This window comes from Acyrthosiphon pisum, chromosome A3 (assembly GCF_005508785.2).
Source record: "Acyrthosiphon pisum isolate AL4f chromosome A3, pea_aphid_22Mar2018_4r6ur, whole genome shotgun sequence".
NCBI lineage: Eukaryota > Metazoa > Arthropoda > Insecta > Hemiptera > Aphididae > Acyrthosiphon > Acyrthosiphon pisum.
Genome location: NC_042496.1, coordinates 37,432,047 through 37,452,827, shown reverse-complemented (window position 1 = coordinate 37,452,827; position 20,781 = coordinate 37,432,047). Strand labels below are relative to the sequence as shown.

General features: G+C 29.5%; 1 protein-coding gene across 2 annotated transcripts in view; it reads right to left on the bottom strand.

Moving 5' to 3' along the window:
- LOC100159582 overlaps positions 1-20,781 on the bottom strand; it is a 69,579-nt gene that overhangs the window by 18,895 nt on the left and 29,903 nt on the right. For both annotated transcript variants that reach the window (XM_029491465.1, XM_016800977.2), the window contains one exon: positions 9,062-9,205. In XM_029491465.1, the coding sequence (XP_029347325.1) occupies positions 9,062-9,205 (144 nt within the window). The remainder of the gene's footprint in view (positions 1-9,061; positions 9,206-20,781) is intronic.

Genomic DNA, 20,781 nt, shown 5'->3' with positions numbered 1-20,781 from the left:
TAATATTTTCCATTAGGATATATGCGGACATATGGTTTATACATATTTATGAGCACCTTTACGCTTTACGGTATATGGAGTGTTTATTTTGTATAAAAAAAATTGTGATCCGTACTTCTTAATCGTACGGATCTATATATCAATATGTATAATATAAATATGTGTGTGTGTACAATACTAGTATCAAATATTTGACATCCGTTTTTATTTTTTGTTGAGTGACGTTTTCAATGAAAATGACTGGAATGCACGAAGGAGAAAAAATAACAAGAAAAGTCAGTAAATCAATCACAAAGTAATCATATAATCTCGAAAAATTGCAAAGGGTCATAGAACGTCTGTTGTTGATAGCCATAAACAAGTATAGGTAGTTCAAATAAAATGATTATTTACAAAACGGTATAGAGAAATGTGAAATAGCATATGCCATCGGCCATTGGGATTTTATATCTACTTTCCTCTTGTCCTAAATAAAAACATGTTACATAAAAGTATAAAACCGTTGATTGTATTGAGCACGGCAAATTTTCATTATAATAATATTTAATGCATCGTAAAGATAATGGATAATAATGTATAACAATAATATCTAGAGTTAAGTACCTATTGTGAGCTATGTTGAATTGAAATGAATTTTGTTTTAATACATACGAGTGGAGAAATCAAGTTTTTAAATGAAAACGAACCTCATCCTTGTTTTGAAATTATAATTAATTGTTTGTTTAAATAATTTCATTGTAATTGATTAATAGGAGGAATATATTTTCACGCCCATAATATACCTAAACTAAATTATTTAACACGGCAAGGTCGTCTCTCGTCATGTCCGTAAAGTAATGACGATAATAATATTTTAATGATTGCGTTTTATATTTTATGAAAGCAGATTTAATGAGTATAACAATATGTTGGCGGTATTTATTTTGACAGTATATTTTATATATCCCGAGAATATTATGGATAATATAAATTATATATTTTATACTTCGTTGAAGTATTTAAGATATTTGGAAAAGCTTCTTGAAATGTTTAGAAATAATATAAATTAACAATAGTACAATAACATGGTTTAATTATTTATTTTCATGCACTATAATATAGAAAATATTATAAATATAAACCTTATTTTAATTTGTAACTAGGTATACAAATGTCTATTTCTGGTCAGGTGGCACTGCTGGGAGCCTTCCTATTATTTTCAATGTTATTTTATGTCTAATGTTTATGTCACCACACTTACTTATCATACCTTGTCTTTTGTATAGATTGTAAATATACTATTTAAAAATAAAAATAAAAAATAAAAAAAACTATACAAATGTAACTATAGAGGTCAGTCAAGAGACAATTAATGTTAAAGCTAAATAATATAATATTGTCAATAGAATTATTAAAAAATACCTACTTTGTATAGTAATCCAAATTAAACACAAAATACACTGTCCAGTGTCCACTGTCTACCATAATATATTATTGGCAATTGTGTTCAACTAGCTAGGTATTAATTTTTCTCGATTTCTAAATATCGACGTGTTTTAAATATTATAATAATATGTTTCCTGACGTGTCTATACTTACGACTCAAAATATTATGACGTATATGTTTACTGTTCAATAGGCATTTTTTTGTCGTTTCCTAAACGACCAATGCAAATATATCGTACAAGATTAACCAATATTACGGGTCGTAAATCAGAAATAGGTCCGTACACGTCAATAACTTACTGCCTAGGGAATATATTTTTCGTTCAAGTTTTTTTTGTTTTTCGACAAATTATCTGTGGCAAAATATATTATTCAATGTCATGTCTCGGAATAACTCGCGTGCTCCGCAAAAGCATTTAAACATGACACATGATATTCATTATGCATATAGGTACACACAAATTGAAAAATTGCTCTATCGAGACAAAAAATCAAATATAATGACGTAATCGAATGTCTTTTACGACATTTGTATAATATACGTTTCTAAGTTTCGTAGGTCTTTAGGACTTCATATTTTAATCGTTTGGTAAAATATGAGTTTGAAATTACCAACAATAACAGCAGCAGCTGTTAGGAAAGGAATAAATGGAGCAGGCGAACTTAATGATTCACAGAAAGCTTGACGAAGTGGAAATATAATATCTATTATACTGTACGAAATATTTTGTATATTTATTTTATTTCTTTCCATCGTTCAGTTATTATTTTTTCAATAACAACAACATTCCATTTTATTGAAAGCACAGTATCGTATAATTTGTTTTAATATATTTTGTTTAGCTCATATAACATCACACATTTATTAATTGATTTTCCAACACCTAATTCATTTGAAGAATTGTCTCCCTTGTAACTTTATAGTGGGATCAAATAGTTATCGTCTATAGCCCTTCCTCCACTTTAAGCTCTGATGTATTGTACATTTAATACAACACATTTTTTTTTTAAATGTAATTTTTTTTAACTTTATAAAGTTATCAATTAATATATTTAACTCTAAAAGTTTAAAGCTGTAATGGCAAAAATATGAGCTTAACTCAGCGAAAATGTAATAAATTTGTTTTATTGATCAATGATTCGTTATTCCACTCTAAAATTGTATAGATGTTAATTATTCCTATTATTTCATCTTATTAAACGCACTGTAATGGTTTAGAACAATTAGGCAATTATAAGTTTGTATATCTACTAGTAATTGAATTATTTATTTGTTAAAAATTATTGTCTAATAAACAAATGTAAACAAATACAAAAATACATAATTCATTTTTAATCTTATCGATTTGTTTAAATATGTTTTTAATTTGACGTAACGACGCGTACCTAATATTTTTCAAATTAACAAAAAAAAAGTAAAATGTAAACAATTACAATGGCAATTAATATAATTAAGTTATTTAGTTGATTAAAGAATTAACTAACTAATTAAGTCTAAAAGTTTAAAAAAAAATAAATTTTTAACTTGTTAGTAATGCCCAGATTTCCGAGTAAATACACTTAGAGCTACAGGTACCCATACACAATATTATAATACAGACAGCACTAATTTGATAAATCTACACTAATTTTACAATTCTAGAAAATTCAAAGACCGCTTTTCGAGTGTTTACATTTAAAGATTTATTATTTGAGGGGTAAACACTAAAACACTAGAAGGGCATAACTTCCTCTCTCACAATAATTGTATTTCTTAGACACAGTATAGGTATACCTAATATAAAAGGTATTTTTATATTTTATATTTTTATCCTACCAAAAATTACTGATGGTTGAAATTATCGAAGACACTATTCGACACAGTGACTGTGTCGGTATTTTTACTTTGACTAAGACGCCCATCGAAAGAAAGATTATACTGAAATGGTGCTGACTGGGTTCACAGTTCACACAGCCATTAAGTGTAAAGTAAATTGGATTTTTTTACAAAGTTTAATTTTAGACTTTAGTCTCCGAGTACTAGTGGAGGAACCAGGAAATCATTAGGAAATAACAGCTAGGTTAAAAAAAATGAAGCGCCGAGATAGAAATAAAGTTAATGATTATTACGATAAATGTCATTCCGAAGACTGTATAGTGACTGAGACGCTCATTGTAGGGTAAATAAAATGTTACCAATAGAATATTGTATCTATATAATATAATATATATTATCGAATAGTATCTAATATTTTATTTGATTTTAACGTATTGCAAAAGTCCCCGAGAGTTCAAATGGTTTGTGCTGAGAACTGCAGAGTGCAGACGTTTGTCGCACTTTTTTTTTTTAAATCAAAATTAATGCATAATGGCATTACGTTTTTTTATTTTATATTTAACAGATGATTTTTTGTTGTCGTTGTTTCAAGCGTTACTCGAGACATTTTGTCAAGTGTTTGTATGAAACGAAAAAAAAAAACGTAAATTCTGCATCGGCTCGAGTGTGGTTTTGTATATTTAACAAGGTAAAAGAACAGCAGTGTATATACGCGCCGCGAATGTTCGAAATCGAAATTCTTGCGGAAACTAAAGTCATTACTCTCCGGTGAGAAAATGTCGATATATATATGTACCAACACATATATATATATATAGGTACAATCAACATTCATACAAATATACATACAAATACATATATATATATATATTACATAGGAGGTGTATAGGCGGGTACGCGCGTTGAGATATATGTGCGTTGTATATAGGTATAGATAAAGCCGAACAAATGTATTCGAAACCTTTACGAAGACTTTTACAAACCATTACCGTGTACCGACGTTTTCCATTTGAAAAAAATATAAATTATTTACGTTTAACGTGAACAATAATACCGTTCGACACTCATAATAATATATACGCAACGACGACATAGGCGCCTCGGATACGTGTATTATTCCTAATAATATTCTCCATAATACCTCTCTATTCCTATATATGTATAGTGCACGTCGGGCGAAAATAATATTATCGTTATGTATATAAAAACAAAGACCTCAGTCACCCCGCGATATTTATATCGACTAAATACGAGGGACGCGAATTTCAGTGTCGGCGTGTGTGTGTGTGGGGAGGGAGGGGGCACCACCCGCGAGGGACGGTACATTGCGAAGTATGCGACGCGACGACATTCTTTTTTATTCGAAATTAATATTTTCGCGCTCGCGTAAATACACATCCATATATGACGAATAAAAACAACGAATTGATTAATACGCACAATATACCTATCATCTATATTCTATATGGGTAGTTTTGTGTTTAATGCGACAGCCCCGCACACTCCAAAACGTTCACGCGCGGGGTGTATTTTGGATCTGTGCGCGCCCGAAATAATATAATTTATACGTCGTTTACTTATCGCGGCGGTGGATTAAAATATTATAATAATACGTCATTATCATGGTAATGCGCAATATAATTGTTATATCATTTGCGCGTTTTTGCAAGAGCCACGCAGCAATGATTTCACCCCGCAGTGGAAATTCCATAAAATATACACCAGAATATTTTTCAAATATTGTTTGCACAGTATATTATAACATCTTTGTGCGCATATAATAATGCATACTGCACAGCATACTACAGCATTCGTATAATAAGTAATAACCGTCAGTATACTATATAAGTATACATATATATTTAATATACGTTTATTATTATTATGATTATTATTTGTATTATGCAAAAATCGCACAATCTGCATTACTTTACTTAGGATATTATTATTATTATTATACGCCCTTACACAAAGCAGGTATACATAAATATTACGTCGCAGAAAATGTCTGTATAAAATATGTATGTTTTAAATTAATTAGATTATATAATAACATTTTGATTATTTAATTTATTATATGTAGCGTTTTGAAATTAAAACTCGAGTGAAGCGCGTATAGAAACGTTGTTGACAACCAATATTATATTGAGTACAATTTTAAACCTTTGACAAATTGTATTTTGTTTTTATAATTATCTAGCTATATATTACATTATGTACCGATAATTATATAACATAGGTAATTGCAGTTCTAATTTATTATTTATTTCACTTGAATTTATTAACGAAATAAGTTAATTATCAATAGTATTAAATTATATTATGGTTTATTGATGACTTCTTGCTTAATAAAATGTTATTCTGCGAATCAAGTCAATAATTGTATTATTTACAGCAATTTATACTGCAGCGCGTGCGTGTGTGCATTTTCGTTTTATACATTTTTAAACATCAATAATACGGTTTTGGAATGTGTGCGAGAAACCTACGAATAATACAACTTAGGTATTTATATATAACGTAATATATTCTATAAGACAATAAAATCAAAATCTTGTTTCGCGGATTTCGTGCACATCAAAAATTATCTCCTTCATCCGATCATTGTAGTTTTTTTAGTTTTTATATATAATGACTATCTGGAAAGTGTATATAGAAAACTTATAGGTACCTAATATAGTAATATTTGTATATTATACTCTCTCAGTTAATCCGTCCATTACATGCCTTATAAGAGTTTCGAAGAGATAAGATTCATATATTATATAAAGGACGACTCACTGTAGAATAGAACGCACTTAAATCCTTTTGTTTCGAGTGTATAGACGTTTCCATGAGAATGATAACAAAAAACAATAATAGTAATAATAACAATAATAATAACTAATAATAGAGGTCGTTTCTGCAGCGTGTATGATGGCGTTTTTGTGCAGACCGTCTCGATAAAATGTTATTACATCGACGAATGATGATGTACGCGAAAGCAATCGTAATACGATATCATCTGTTCCATTCGTTATGTACGTTATAGTACTTACCTTTACTATTATATAGTATTATAGGTACTCTACAGACTATACAAGGGTACGGCTATATTTATATAATTTGTATAGCTACACGTTTTTCGACTGAAAGTATTCGGATCAGCGCACAATAATAATAAATTATAATAAAAATATTGATATTCCCTTCTGTACCTTTCCCACCCCACCACATCGTTATTATAATGACCGCGTTGAAGCCGATTAGTTTGGCGCTTATAATATATTACTGTCATGTTGTTCAATTATTTTCGGTGCCTATAATGTAAATAATAATTTTTTGTTATAATCCAATATGATAATAATTATTATGTCCACTTTATTCACGTGCGACCACGGCGACCCTTCGGGAGGACCAGTGATGTGCAATGGCGTGTATATATTATATCATATGAGTGAGAGAGAGTGAGAGAAAGAGGGAGAGAGAGAGAGAGAGAGAGAGAGGGAGGGAAAGAGTGATAGAGAGAGAGTAGAGAGTGGACTCGTGTGTGGCTGATAACCAGGCAGTGTGCAAGCGCGGAACGTCGCGGAAAGCAAAAATATAAATCGGTCTTCAGGGATACTGTCAAAGCGCGCTCCTCTCGCAGGGAACGTTTGCGGAATCGAGATAATGAAAGTAAGGGTAGGTAGACAGGTACAGTAGTTAGGTAGGTCCGTATTATAGGTGGGTCGGAGTATAATAATACGTCCGGGGCGTAGAAATTTGTGTGTGCGCGTATGTGTGGTTGTGTGTTGGGGGGTGATTACGGTTGTCGCGATGGGGGTGTGGGGTGACAAATCGAGTCAAAAAGAAACCCCGAGAAAAATGCGAAGACACGCGACCTTTACGGAAAAATTATGTTCTGCTTTCGATATGATAAAAAATAAAAATAAATAAACCGAAGGTTTTTGACGTACGTTCGAGACGCGTGGTGAGATTGAGCCCAAATCCATATAATATATTATTATATAGCATATACGCTCATCCATCGTATATAAATCGCTGTGCATACCGTCATTTTTTATTTTTATTTTTCATATATGCGTATTTTTCTTTTCATTAAGTCAATTATTATTATTATAATAGTATATATAGGTGCATATAATATGTACGTATACATACACTATACATATACACACATATGCACGCAAGCGCGCATGCACGGTAGGTGGATGGTACGGCGGGTAGACGACGTTTCGTGATTGTGGAGTGAAATGTCCATAAAAAAAACACGTACATCGCGGTCGAGCTATATACACCTCGCACACACAATGAAACTGTATTTATATTTTATAATACACACGCACACACACACACACCAATGCACTATACGACGACGTGCATCTTATTTGTCGTTGTTATAAACGGTCGGATGGATTTTTCGTTATGATAACATAACATTCGCGTGCATATGTATACCGAACGCATGGAGGTAAATATGTTGCGTGTCGCGTAGGAGGAGGTATATACATAATACTGTACACCCCTATGCGAGGGAACTAGAAAACGCATTAGGACCGAGATGACTGGTTATTTGTACGTGACGGGCGCGAGAGGAAAATCGTGTGCCGACGGGAAATCCGAAGATGAATTGAACGTCGCCGAGACCATTGAAGTGAAAAAAAAAATCACGAGGAACTAGTCTTTCTGCGTAGTAAGGTTTCTCCAGTGTGTCTCGTCACTTTAATGGATGTGTGAAATTTGAATTCAATGATAAACAATTGTGTGTACGAAACAACGACGGTTGTAACAGATGGAGGTGGGTGGGTCTACTGCAGGGATCATCATCTATTTCTTTTGTCTATACTATTATTAGTATTTTCTCGTTTCAGTAAGTTGAAATAATTGTTGCAGAAATATTAGGAATAACAGTTATCAATCAACACTATAAAATTGTATAAATGAGGTCGTCCGGGATAAAATAGCTTAAAACTAGACTAAATAATTGGACGTACCAATGTACAGAACTATTGAAAATGAATCATTGTCGAAACTTTACACCTGATTCCCTAGGTCATCTGATCTCTATATACTGCTTCTTTTGGGGATATGTTAAAGATAATGTGTGCGTACTACCATCATCATCAATACTACTGCAGAGGAGCTACAAAATTAGTGCAGCTAATTACAACGGGTAGGCATGGAATGAATTTGAGTTCCGATTAAATGTTGTTCTTGTGGCCCAGGGAGGGCCACATAGAATTTTTATAGGAACCACTAAATATTTGTTTAATATTATTATTTTGTTTAATGTATATAATATAACTTCTATAATTAAATAAATTTTATAATATTGTCTAAACCTAAAAATTGTAAATATAATATAAGCATTTAAAATTAGACGAATCATTTTAAATAGGTACTTTAAATTAAAACTCTGATTATAAAAAATAGTAATACGTATATAAGAAATAGTGGAAAGTTTCAGGTTTTTACGATAACATTTTTAATAACCTCGATAAATATGAAACAGTTAAAGAAAAAAAATGTTATTTTTTGTTTAAATGTCTATAATTATGTCATAATTAAAAAATAAAAAGCGCTTGAAAAAAAATATCCCTTAATACTTTCCAATATTTATACAGGAAATACTAATATAAATATTTGGTAACGCCAACATGTTGAATGCCATAATCCATAAATATTTGTTTTAGATTTTATCAAATTATACAACGATATAAGTATATAATACTATAACAGTGCATAAATACATCTATTAATTAACTATCTATAGACTGTAAGTATTAAAAATAGGTAGGTATCTATAGTAATCTAGTAACTGAATATAAACTGACTTACCTAACTATAACGGGTTTTTCACTGCCAGCTACGAATCCAAATCCTAGTTCGGAATGTCTTTTTAAAGTAACCAGTCTAGGTTTTGGGCTCTCCTCCACCAAATCGTTTCTGGGATCTTCGTAAGTGGTGGTTTTTGTGATATGGCTAGTGGATGAAAAAAAAGTAATGTATTAGTACGACAGTATAAAAATGCATATTATTATTATGTTATCATTTAGTTTGATAGATGAAAAATTGTCAAAACTGTAAAGGTCTGCAAGCAACAAAGGTCGATGTATCTAATGTATTAATCGACAATAATATTATAAACACAATAAATACATTTATATTTTATTGCATAGTATAATAGTACTATACTATTATAATATACAAGGTACATTAATTTGAGGCATTAAAACATAAAACTATAAAACGTTCACATCAAACATTTTAGATTTATATTCGATTTTGTTTAGTTCTAATGATACAACGCATCAACATAATTTGATAGAAATATATATTAAAACATATTAATGAGCTAATAATGAAAGATAAATATTTTTTCATTTATATTTAAATTTTCAACTTAGCTTTTTTTTATTGAACAAAACGATAAGTACCAAAAGAAAAATTACAACTTTATAGTTTTAATGACTTTTTAGTTGTTATAAAATATAACACTTCAATAAAAGCTAAGTATAAAAACATTGATTTTATAATAAAAAATTTATTATAAAATCAATGGTAGAAATAAGTGAAATGAAAAAAAGAAATAATATAATTCGATTTCAAAATCATACATAAATAATATTATAATTTAACGATTTAGATTGGTTTTGGATAACTTAACAAGATCAGTTGAAAGTTAAAACTAAATGGATTTATAATTTAAGTAAAATTTAATTTGTGAGTGATGGAATAAATAAAAAAATATATTATGTAAATTCAAATATTATAAATGATCGAAGAAAAATAAAATTAATATTGATGAAACCATTTTAACAGTTTTATAAGCCATATACTATAATTATATTATACAAGCGAGATACTTTATGTGCTACTCCAATGTTTTTCTTGGCTGTCAATATTTGTGCGTTAACTCTTAAGTAGTTAAGTACTCTGAATTATAGAACTATACGAGAATAATCAAACAACACAAGACATTTCCGAAATTCCTGAACATAACTGCGGAAAATATTGTTGCAATAATATCTTGGTAAGTAATCATATGTAAATAAGCAGAACATGTAATATTTCAGAGACAAATGTAAAAAGATCTGTCGGAGAAAAGAATGATTTAATATGCTTTACTTATATGTTTATTTGACGATATGAGTGACGAAAATATAGTTCAAAAATAATACAGAAAAATATCAACAAATGAAACAGAATGATGGCTATGTACAAATCATTTTGCAAAAGTGTTGGCTGGTACCCGGGAGTGCGCAATAATGGAATCAAGATTTTCGTGTAAAAGCCCCTAGTCTAAGAAAAATGTGCCCGATTTTTCTATGACATTTTCCATACATTTTGAGCATTATTTCAAATGTTGCGAAAGTCGCAAACACTTTATTTAGTAAATCTTTGAACGTCTAACCGTACGACTATTGCAATGCGCAAGTGTGCTACACTGCTATATACGTTTAGCTACCTGTGAAATATAAATGATTTTATTGTTTTTTACATTCTTAAGCCATTACAATTATTTGTAAATCAACGGATTTCGTTTTTATTATGATATTATTCATATTTATAAATTTATTTACTGAGACGAATATCATTTTTTGTTTTACCTGATGGTTTACCAAATGTATACTTAACTAATAATGATCAAAATAATGATTAAAAATGTTACCTAAATAAAATATTTTTTAATTATTTTCGAGGAACTTAATACAACTATAGATCAGGTTGTTTGGTATTAAAATCACAAATTCTAAACTATACTTCAAGAAATGAGGGGAATAATAAGAAGTGTAAAAATCCTCATCCAATTTGGGAAAACTTTCAGAATCAAAACGCGTTACTAATAATATTATTATAACCAAATACGATTATGTACAAACTATTATGTGTGTGGGTTGAACTCTATATAAAGTTTATTAAAAATGCTTAATTAAACCCCGGTAATTTTTTTTCTAATTAAATTTTTTTTCAAATACCTACGTATAAAATACATCATAGTAGATATAATATTATTCAATAATTCCCGCCCATAACACTGCAGTGTTTGGCAATTAGGATTAGGTGTAAGATGAATCTATAATAACGGTTAAATAATGAAGAGCGATGAAACCAGTCAACCTAACCAACTAACCCATATATATCATAATATTATATAACAAGCTGATAGGTATATAAAGGAATTATAAGTATCAAGTATAGGTATAGCTATTCTGAATTTTATGATTCGACACAACAAGAGTTAGAGTGAATTCGATTTGGTAATTATTTTCTTTGACACATTCATCGTGTTATACAAATTTACAATGGCATTTTAGTATCTATTCAACGTCTTTATTATTATTCTTAATCCGCTGCTGTCTACACTCAACACACAATAATACACGAGATAATATATTATAACGTCCAAATAACCATAATAATGGTGTTGTATGGGTACCTATTATTTATATTTTATTCTCAATCCTTAAATAGGTCGTATACAGCATCTCATTCAGTCATTCCGATAAGTCATGAAATACCTATAATAGGTATATAATACAAGTACATATAGTTAAATATGCCCAAAATTATATATCAGCATATTATGTGTGTAATATTTCTGCCTACAGATCAAAATAGTCATGTAGTCGACTTATCGTCCAAGTCTATAAGATGATATATTGATAATGAACATTGAAAACGTGAAGGTACTATGATTCACTCAGGTGCCTATGTATAAGGTATATAATATTTTGATGCAAGTATCAAATTCTTATGTCTGCACATTTTACAAAATGTAAGTATTTATCGAAGACATTCATCTCGATTAATATAGGTATACAAAATCCGTTTCATCGTGATGAGAACGATATTTTGAATTATAAAGTAAAAATATATAACGGACGATTTTAAATTATTTGAACATTTCTTATAATACCATCAATATTAATACTTATGTATATTTGATACAACGATGGTACCTATATAAGGGATATACGTTTTGTAATATTTATCTTTCGTTATTAATATAATTCGAATTTTCTGAATTTATCTCTATTTCATATACCTAGATAATTATAAAACAATACACTCCAGTTATTTTAAATCATTATAATACTACTATACAGATTAAAGGTACTATAAATAAGTGAATTATTCACTTAAAACCACAGCCAGGGACGGATTGGGATATAATCAAATAAACTCGGCCCGGGAAAATCTGTACGTATACTGGGCTTTTATGAAAACCTCAGCACAAACTTTGATCGTGTATATTATAGAACCTTATTGCTTGTAACGATATTGATGCAAATACCAAACAGTCAATACCTAAACACTTGCATTATTGAATACAACAACGCATTGTCAAGTTGTTCAACAATTTTGTTTAGTTCGTTTATGAATCGAATCCGATCTCAATCTTGTCCCTTTCACCGAACAATGATACCATAACTATTAACTAAACTAATTTCTATAGATAAACACGTGTCGTGTGTAGCTCTTTCTGTAAACAGTATAAAATTATAACCTAAACTAATAACATATTATGTATGTACTATTACGTATACATATAACATCATTATAATATTGTATTTATATCTAATTCCTACCAATAATACCTATATCCATATCCCAACCCTATTACTAGGTGTAGCGGTCGCTACACCTTGAAAATAAGGGGTGTGTGGCTATAATAACATAAAATAATTAACTTGAAATATGTTCATAACTAATCACAGATTATATTGGTTAACACCTTAATATTTACTAATATTATCAATTAAAATATGATAAAATGTATAAAATAATATAATTTTGAGTTTGCAAAAGGGTGGGTGGATGGGTAAAATTTTTTATTGCTACACCTGAAAAATATATCTAGGGCACCACTGTATCAATATATTATTATAATATAATATATTGATACAGTCTATTATCTATGGATAGGTATATTTTATATAAGAGGTTTTTCATAATTAATTAGGTGATTTTTCGTTACGAACCAAAAAATATTTTAAGCTCAAAGGCAACATAATACATTATCATATATTATAATATTATGAAAGATTATATCACATTCAGTCATTTTAAAATTGCATGATTCAGAACATTATTATGTATGTATTTAAAAATCATTTTTAACGTCAACCATTTTAAATTATAAAGTCAAAGAAAAATATTGTTGGCTATAGTTAATTCAGTAATTTGTAATATTATGTAGGTGATAAAGTCAATTTTTTTTTAACGAATTTCGTATAAAATCATTATATATCTTAATAAAAAATTTACATTTAATAAAAAGTAGGTATAATAACTATAATTTAAATATATCAATCACCATATATATTACAAATATATTTATAAAAAAATAAATTTTGTCAATGTTGAGTTAGATAGCTAGGTAGTATTCTATAGAAGTCATACATACAGGATGATTTAACAAACATGCTCACTTCAATTTTTTTTTTAATAGGTTTGTAATATTTATTTAAAGTCTGATTTTATAAGAATTTTTAAGCATACTAAAACACTTAATTTTCAAACACTTGGATATGTTTTACAATATAGGTAAGCATTATCCTATGTCGATAAAATAAATACTTTACATTAAAAATAGGTAGTTCTTATTTGAAAAAAAAAAAGAAATTTGTATCGCCATGTTAAACTCATTAAATGTTATAAAAACTAAAGTATCTAACACATTTGTATACTTAAGAGTTTCAAAAATCAGAATTTTGATAAATACATCATTGAAGGATAAAAGAGGGATGACTGATGAGCACGCATGTCAATCACTCTGTATGTATAATGTATATATATTTTTTAATCATAAAATATTAGGTATATGTAACTTTTATGTTATATCAAAATATTTTTCTTTAGATAAAATGTAAAATTTTAACCCCGAGCTCATATTATATTTAGAGAAAAAGAAAGAGAGAGAGAGAGATACTACAAAAAATACAACTTTTAATAATTATTAGTATTATCTTTTAAAGGTAGGTAACAAACTATATTAAATAAATATGTTGAAAATGAGAAAAAATGTATGACGATAATTAAAAAAGTATATGTTTACGCATTTGTTTGTGTGTGTATTATTCATAATGTGAAACATATTATAATAGGTATTACAAAATATGTCATTAAAAATAATTTAAAAACAAATAAAAAATATTATTAAAATGCTTTAATAAGTACCTATACAAAATATACGAAATTTATGTTATTATAATATTTGGTTGAAAAACGAGATGCCAATAACACACTATAAAGTATGTAAAAAATTTTAAATCCTTTTGAAGTAATTTTTTACTAAGTTAAGTTTTAAATATTATAATAGTATTTCTGTAAACTAAGTATAAAATCTAAAAATATGTGATTATTTTATACACGTACCTACCTATTGACACAACACTTTTAATATCATACTTTTATATTACCTCGATAAAACAAAAAGTAGGTAGGTACATGCAACTATGATTTAATAATTTTTATAATTATTAATGTAATAATGCAATATGTAGATACAACGTTGTTTTTAATAAACTATTCTGTTTTAAAATACCGTAATCATTGACGGGATAATGTTCAATTATTATCATTTATATTTCATATATTTTTTTTTAACATAATGCATTATTAATTATAACAGTTAATTGTTTTAACGACTGCAGCAGTCGTTGGTTAAATGGTAGTACGTAATTGTTATTTTATTATAATTGTTTTTTTAAAATTAAAAGTATTATATAGTTTATATTTTTTTTCATAAAAGCTTTTAAGATTAAGATAAGCCTATCACAGACGTACACAAATAAACGAACAGCTTAATTATAATAAGCACTTTTATTTAAACTTTGACGTCCAGTGGCGATCGAGTCACACGATCACCACCTGGCTATTTTATATACATATATCGTATATTTAGTTGATTTTTATATGATTGGTTACATAGTATATCTTGATATATAGTACTTATTGTAATTGAAAACATTTAAAAATGTAAGTATTAACAGTACCTATATACATCATAGTAAAATACGTGATAAGTAGATAGTAATGTATTATAGACACTATTGTATACAGCTATTATATACCTATAATCTATATATGTTATCTTTTTTTTGGCTGGCAAGAAATGATTTCTGAAATTAAATATTATCCACTTATATGAAACAGATTTTAATGGATTAACGCTCTTATCGTATTCGCCAGAAAACAGCAACGAAAAAAAAAAATTATACAAATCTGTTCTCATTAACTGAATAAATTGTATATATTATAAAAATGTAGTTCTAAACATACCTAAGTGATATGTTTTTACACGAAACTTATTTTGAAGATTAGTCAAAGAAAGGAAACACAGTTACCGATGACATCGTTTATATCTATGGGTGTATGATTTGAAGTTTGATTTAATATAAAAGTAGGTCACAAGGAAATCGCATTTGGTTTCCACGAACCACATATTGTATAAGAAATATCGTTGAGAAAAAGAGAGATCCTTTTACCGAAACAAACTCGTTTACTGGTGATCAGCTGCGTGAAACTTTCAGGCTCTCAAAGTTTACCACGCGCTTTGTAAAAGGGATATTTTTGGTTTGGAAAAGTAACTATACAAGGTCTCAATTTTCCAAGTTCAAAATTTTAAAAATGTAATTTTCTTTTATATTTAAGATTTCCTGAAGTTATTTTCAATTTGTAAGAATGTAAAAAACTAAGTTTTGAATTCAAATATTTTCATATATAATTATTAACATTGATATAGTTAAATATTAAAGTTCAACGTGATGATGATAAGTTGTATTTTCTATTGAGGTTTAATAGATTATTAATAAAAAGTAAATTGTTATTATTCAAATTGATATACAATTGAAAGGATCCGTTTGAGGCTTTATATTAACCGTTCAAATAAAAATAAAATAAAATAAAGCATCTTCCCGAAAAGTTTCCGTATTTTATATTATTTAAGTTTAGAACAATACAATGAGTATTTATACTCTTGGAAATCTTTTTGTATTACTGAGGTAAAGTTTTATAATTAAAAACGTAGAAACATAACTATATTTTCTACCACCGACGACGACGCTAAGTATTTAAATTTATTATGATATTATAGAATCTAAGTAATAAGACTAATTGTTTTGTTACAAAGTTTAAATAACAATAATAATATCAAAAAAAAATATACATATATATTATATAATATAAATGTATAATGTATATTCATGAATTCGCAGTGGATAATTAAATATAAGTGCGCTGGTTAAATTCTACGCAGTCTCAACGAATAACGATCTCATTTTCACCGCTAATTTGTGTGTAAAACAACGAAAATTCGTTTGGAATTGACTTTCAAAATATTATGCATAATAATATTATAACATACCATTCTCGATTGTGCTGCGAAAATATACGTACAGAATACTCCGCACCGGTAGCTCAAGTGCTCAACATTTTATGAGGAGGTATAATATGTACCTATTGTCGGTCGGTGGGCGACCCAGTTTTTGTTAATACAATTATTACGGTCGTATTATATAGAAATACACATCACGAGAACATATTATTGTACATGGATACCAAAGCGGTATCGTATACCATTGTAAATATTTAACGAACAAATACCAAAACGGTTGAAATCCCGACCGTGGCCGATGCGCGGGTAACTCACGGACGAGAGATAAAATTATTTGTCGGTCGATTTTTCATACATATAAGTACTTCAAAAGCGGTCTTCAAATTCATAATATAGTACGTTAACGAATATGACAATATATATGCATAAATAATGATGACTATAATTGCGTATCTGCCACGTCTCTTCTGCTGCAGTCTTCGTTTATGCATAATATAACAGGTCGACGTGGTACTATTGATATTCTTTGTATTGGCATAATATGCATTATATTTATATAATGGACGTCCACACTCCATATATAGACTTGGCAGTTTCGCGTGTGCATCATCATCCTTTGCACTCTAGGTGGTTTTCTGATTTTTTCAAACACAAGTCCTGGGTTATGACACGCACTGCACTTTTTTGACCTGTTAATCGTAATGTCATCAATTTTCACACGTAATTATCATTAATGTTTCTGAATAGTATATAATTATGTTTCCGTGTTTTCCATTTACAACTGATGCGTCATCATTGCAAGCACGTGTTATGTCATTAATTAAAATTAAAATATATACAGTGCGAGTAAAACCTGATGCCAAATCCTTACAACTGAAAATAATTTGTGACGATTTATAAAATATCGTACGGTGACAAAATTTACTTGACGTAGGAAATCGATAATTGGCAACAATTTGAAAAAAAAATTAAACCCAGTTCAAGGCTTCATATGATTCATGATATTCAAGTAAGCATAATAATATGTGATTAAACTCAAACAATATAATACAATGATATACCCATCTGGCCATCTATCACGATTAAATTTATTATTTGCATATCTTTACTCGTAGTACCTGCCTGAACGATATAGCTAATAATCTGTCCTGTTTATTATAATATACTGGAAGATTTTTTAACAGCACCTACCTACCTTTTAACACTCATTATCTCGAAAGAATTAATGATTGTGAAAATCATTTTTTACATAGTTTAATTCATTATGCAAAACATAATTTTTGAAGAAAAATTAAATTTTCATTATTATTATAGATTTAATTGCGTTGAAGTTTTTAATTTTTTCAATTGTATACATTTTTTTATTTCCAAAGCATAAAATGTTGTTCTGAGAATTTTGATACATTTAATTCGAATTTAGAACGTGTACAATTAATTACTTAAATACATTTAGAGTTATTAGTCAAGACGTTTTGTGATAATGAGAGTGTTAGTACCTACTGTGTTTAAATTATCACCCTGCAGATAAAGCCATATGTATAGTATTATGGTAAGTACCTACGTACTTACCTACCTATATATAACAGTACGTCGCGGTGTGTAAAAAGTTTTTACCGCTATATAGTCCTGCAGGACTTTCGCTGGCGCGAATACGTATTTGATAGCCGCCCGGCTTGGCGGCGCCCTCGTTTAATGAAATTCACCGTTCTTAAAATTATTGTAAAGTTTTTACCAATCGTTTCCCCCGACAAATACAAAATACGACCGTTTCGGCGTTCCGGTTTCCGCTGTCAAACGCAAATCCGCGATTACCGTTAAATGTCATTTTGTTTAACACAATAACACGCGCATAAATCCACCGCAGCAGCATTATAATTAGCGTCGGAGTGTACATTATATATACATTGTATACATACCCTGCTGTATGATATACATTATACATATAATATGCACGTGAACGTGCACTGCTGCAAAAGAGTCGCCCCTCTACAAAAGCATATTATTATTATTATTATATGAATATACGCGGGTAAATGAAAAAAAAAATGATATTCCGGTCGTGCCTTTATTTTTTTGAATAACTTCCGTTTCCAAATTTAAATTAAACCGTTCGCTCGGCGTGCCGTATAGTCCCTTGCACAGTTTAGGCGCACGGGTCCCCACCACCGGCAGCACTCGTCCATATGGATTATGATGGTTGTTTTCGTAAAATAGCTAGTATATACGCACATGCACATAAGGACCCCGAGCAAGGAAAAGAGAGAGAGAGACAGAGAGTGAGTGAGATAGCGTGTGTTTGTGTGTGTGCGGGCGAGAGAGAGAGACGAGACGGAACTCATTAAAAAAAAAACCCGCTCGTACGTAATGCTATGCGGTAAAGTGGACGGAAAATTGTGCCCAGCTGCACGCGGCGTCATGAATGTTTGATTACGCGAGGCGTATATACACAAAACGCGGCATAATATTTATATACGTGGTGAGACTATATTATAAAAATATTGTATATTTTATATAGCTGTATAGTCGACTGATAGTCGTAAGAAATTAATGATGACTATATAAAACTATACATATTATAATATATATATTAATTATAAATAAATAATTATAAATACATCTCATATATAAGACCGCGTAACGCCGCGGATATACAAAGCGTAACAGAAAAATACGTACCAAAAAATGATGTTACTTAAACGTATGACAAAAACTGTTAAAATTACATGATTAGTAAATTATTTAAGAAATATACTCATGTCGGCCAATTACCAAAAAAAAATATTTTGAAAAAAGTTATTTCATTTAATCAAAAAAATATTGATATTTTAAAAAAATTAAATAAAATACATTACTCGACTTAGATAGATGTTTTTACTATCAAAATTGATCTTATAATAAGATTCACAAATTGGCTATTTTGAATATATCCAAAAACATTTAAATCAAATTTAAATTTTTTTATTTTTAATGTTGAAAAATTAAAATATTTTTTTGTATAATATATGTGTAACGCAAGTGACTATAAATTATATATATATATATAAAAAAATTTAATATTGATTAGAACAAAAGTTATTCCAAAAGTCAATTCTATCTGTTACACCTTGTATATGTATTTATATGAAGGTGAGGGGGGGGGGGGGTGAAAAGGGCGGAGGCGGAAAGTGTGATGTTTTTTCTCCGTCGATTTTTACGGTCGACTATATTATTATTATTATTATTAGGTGCTTATATATATATTATGTTCTATATATATAATAATAATATATAGGTATACGCGTTGTATTATGATATTCTTTGGTGCGTATAATATACACCACGCTATACCACCACTCACCATGGCCAAACTGTAATCGATAGTTTACGACTTTGGAAAATATTACGAAAGGGTTGTTTGCGGTGCATGGTGGTAGGGAGGGTGGAAGAAATACAAATTGAAAAAATAACGCCGAACGATTCGATACGCAATCATTAAAATTGAAGACGTCGAAGGTTCATGCGTGTGCAGAGGTCTGAGGTTCAGCTATTATAGAGCTTTAATTTTTAAGTGGTTCGGGTGGCGTCAAGAAAACAGGTAGGTTCTTATTCGCACCAGCCTAGGTTGAAATGTTTTGAACTCATTTTCCTCTCGAGTACCATCATATGTGTTTGATTTTTACTCCACCGAGAGGGCTGCTTACAAGTTTTGAACCAACGTCATCCTACCCGAAATCGACTGTAGGCGTACGAAACAAAAACCACATCGTCGCACTCCGCTCAAATGTATTGATAAGTTTTCGGTCGTTCTACGTTAGGCTAAAACATAATATAAACATATAAGTATACTTCTTACACAACGATTCGGTACTCCGTGGTATTAGCTTTAAACTGTACAGAAATAATACATTTTTAATGTACTGTCTGACGATTTCGGAAAAACCTTAGACCACGAGACCACCATTCCCCCTAGCTAGACAGCCAGTTATTGTCGGTCAAAGGATTTACGAACGATGGTTTCCGAGAACGATACGTTGAGGGTGGAGATAATCAAGATTTTCAAGGAAGACATTTTAGTTCAAGAGCGTTCAAGAAGTTACATGTGCAATATACAAGCGATACGTATCGGACCCGTATCGGACTCAGACTTCGATACGAGCCGGTACGTAACTATTCCATACCGATACGTACTATTCCATACTGATACGTATCAAATTTTTCTTCTTGAAAATCTTCAATA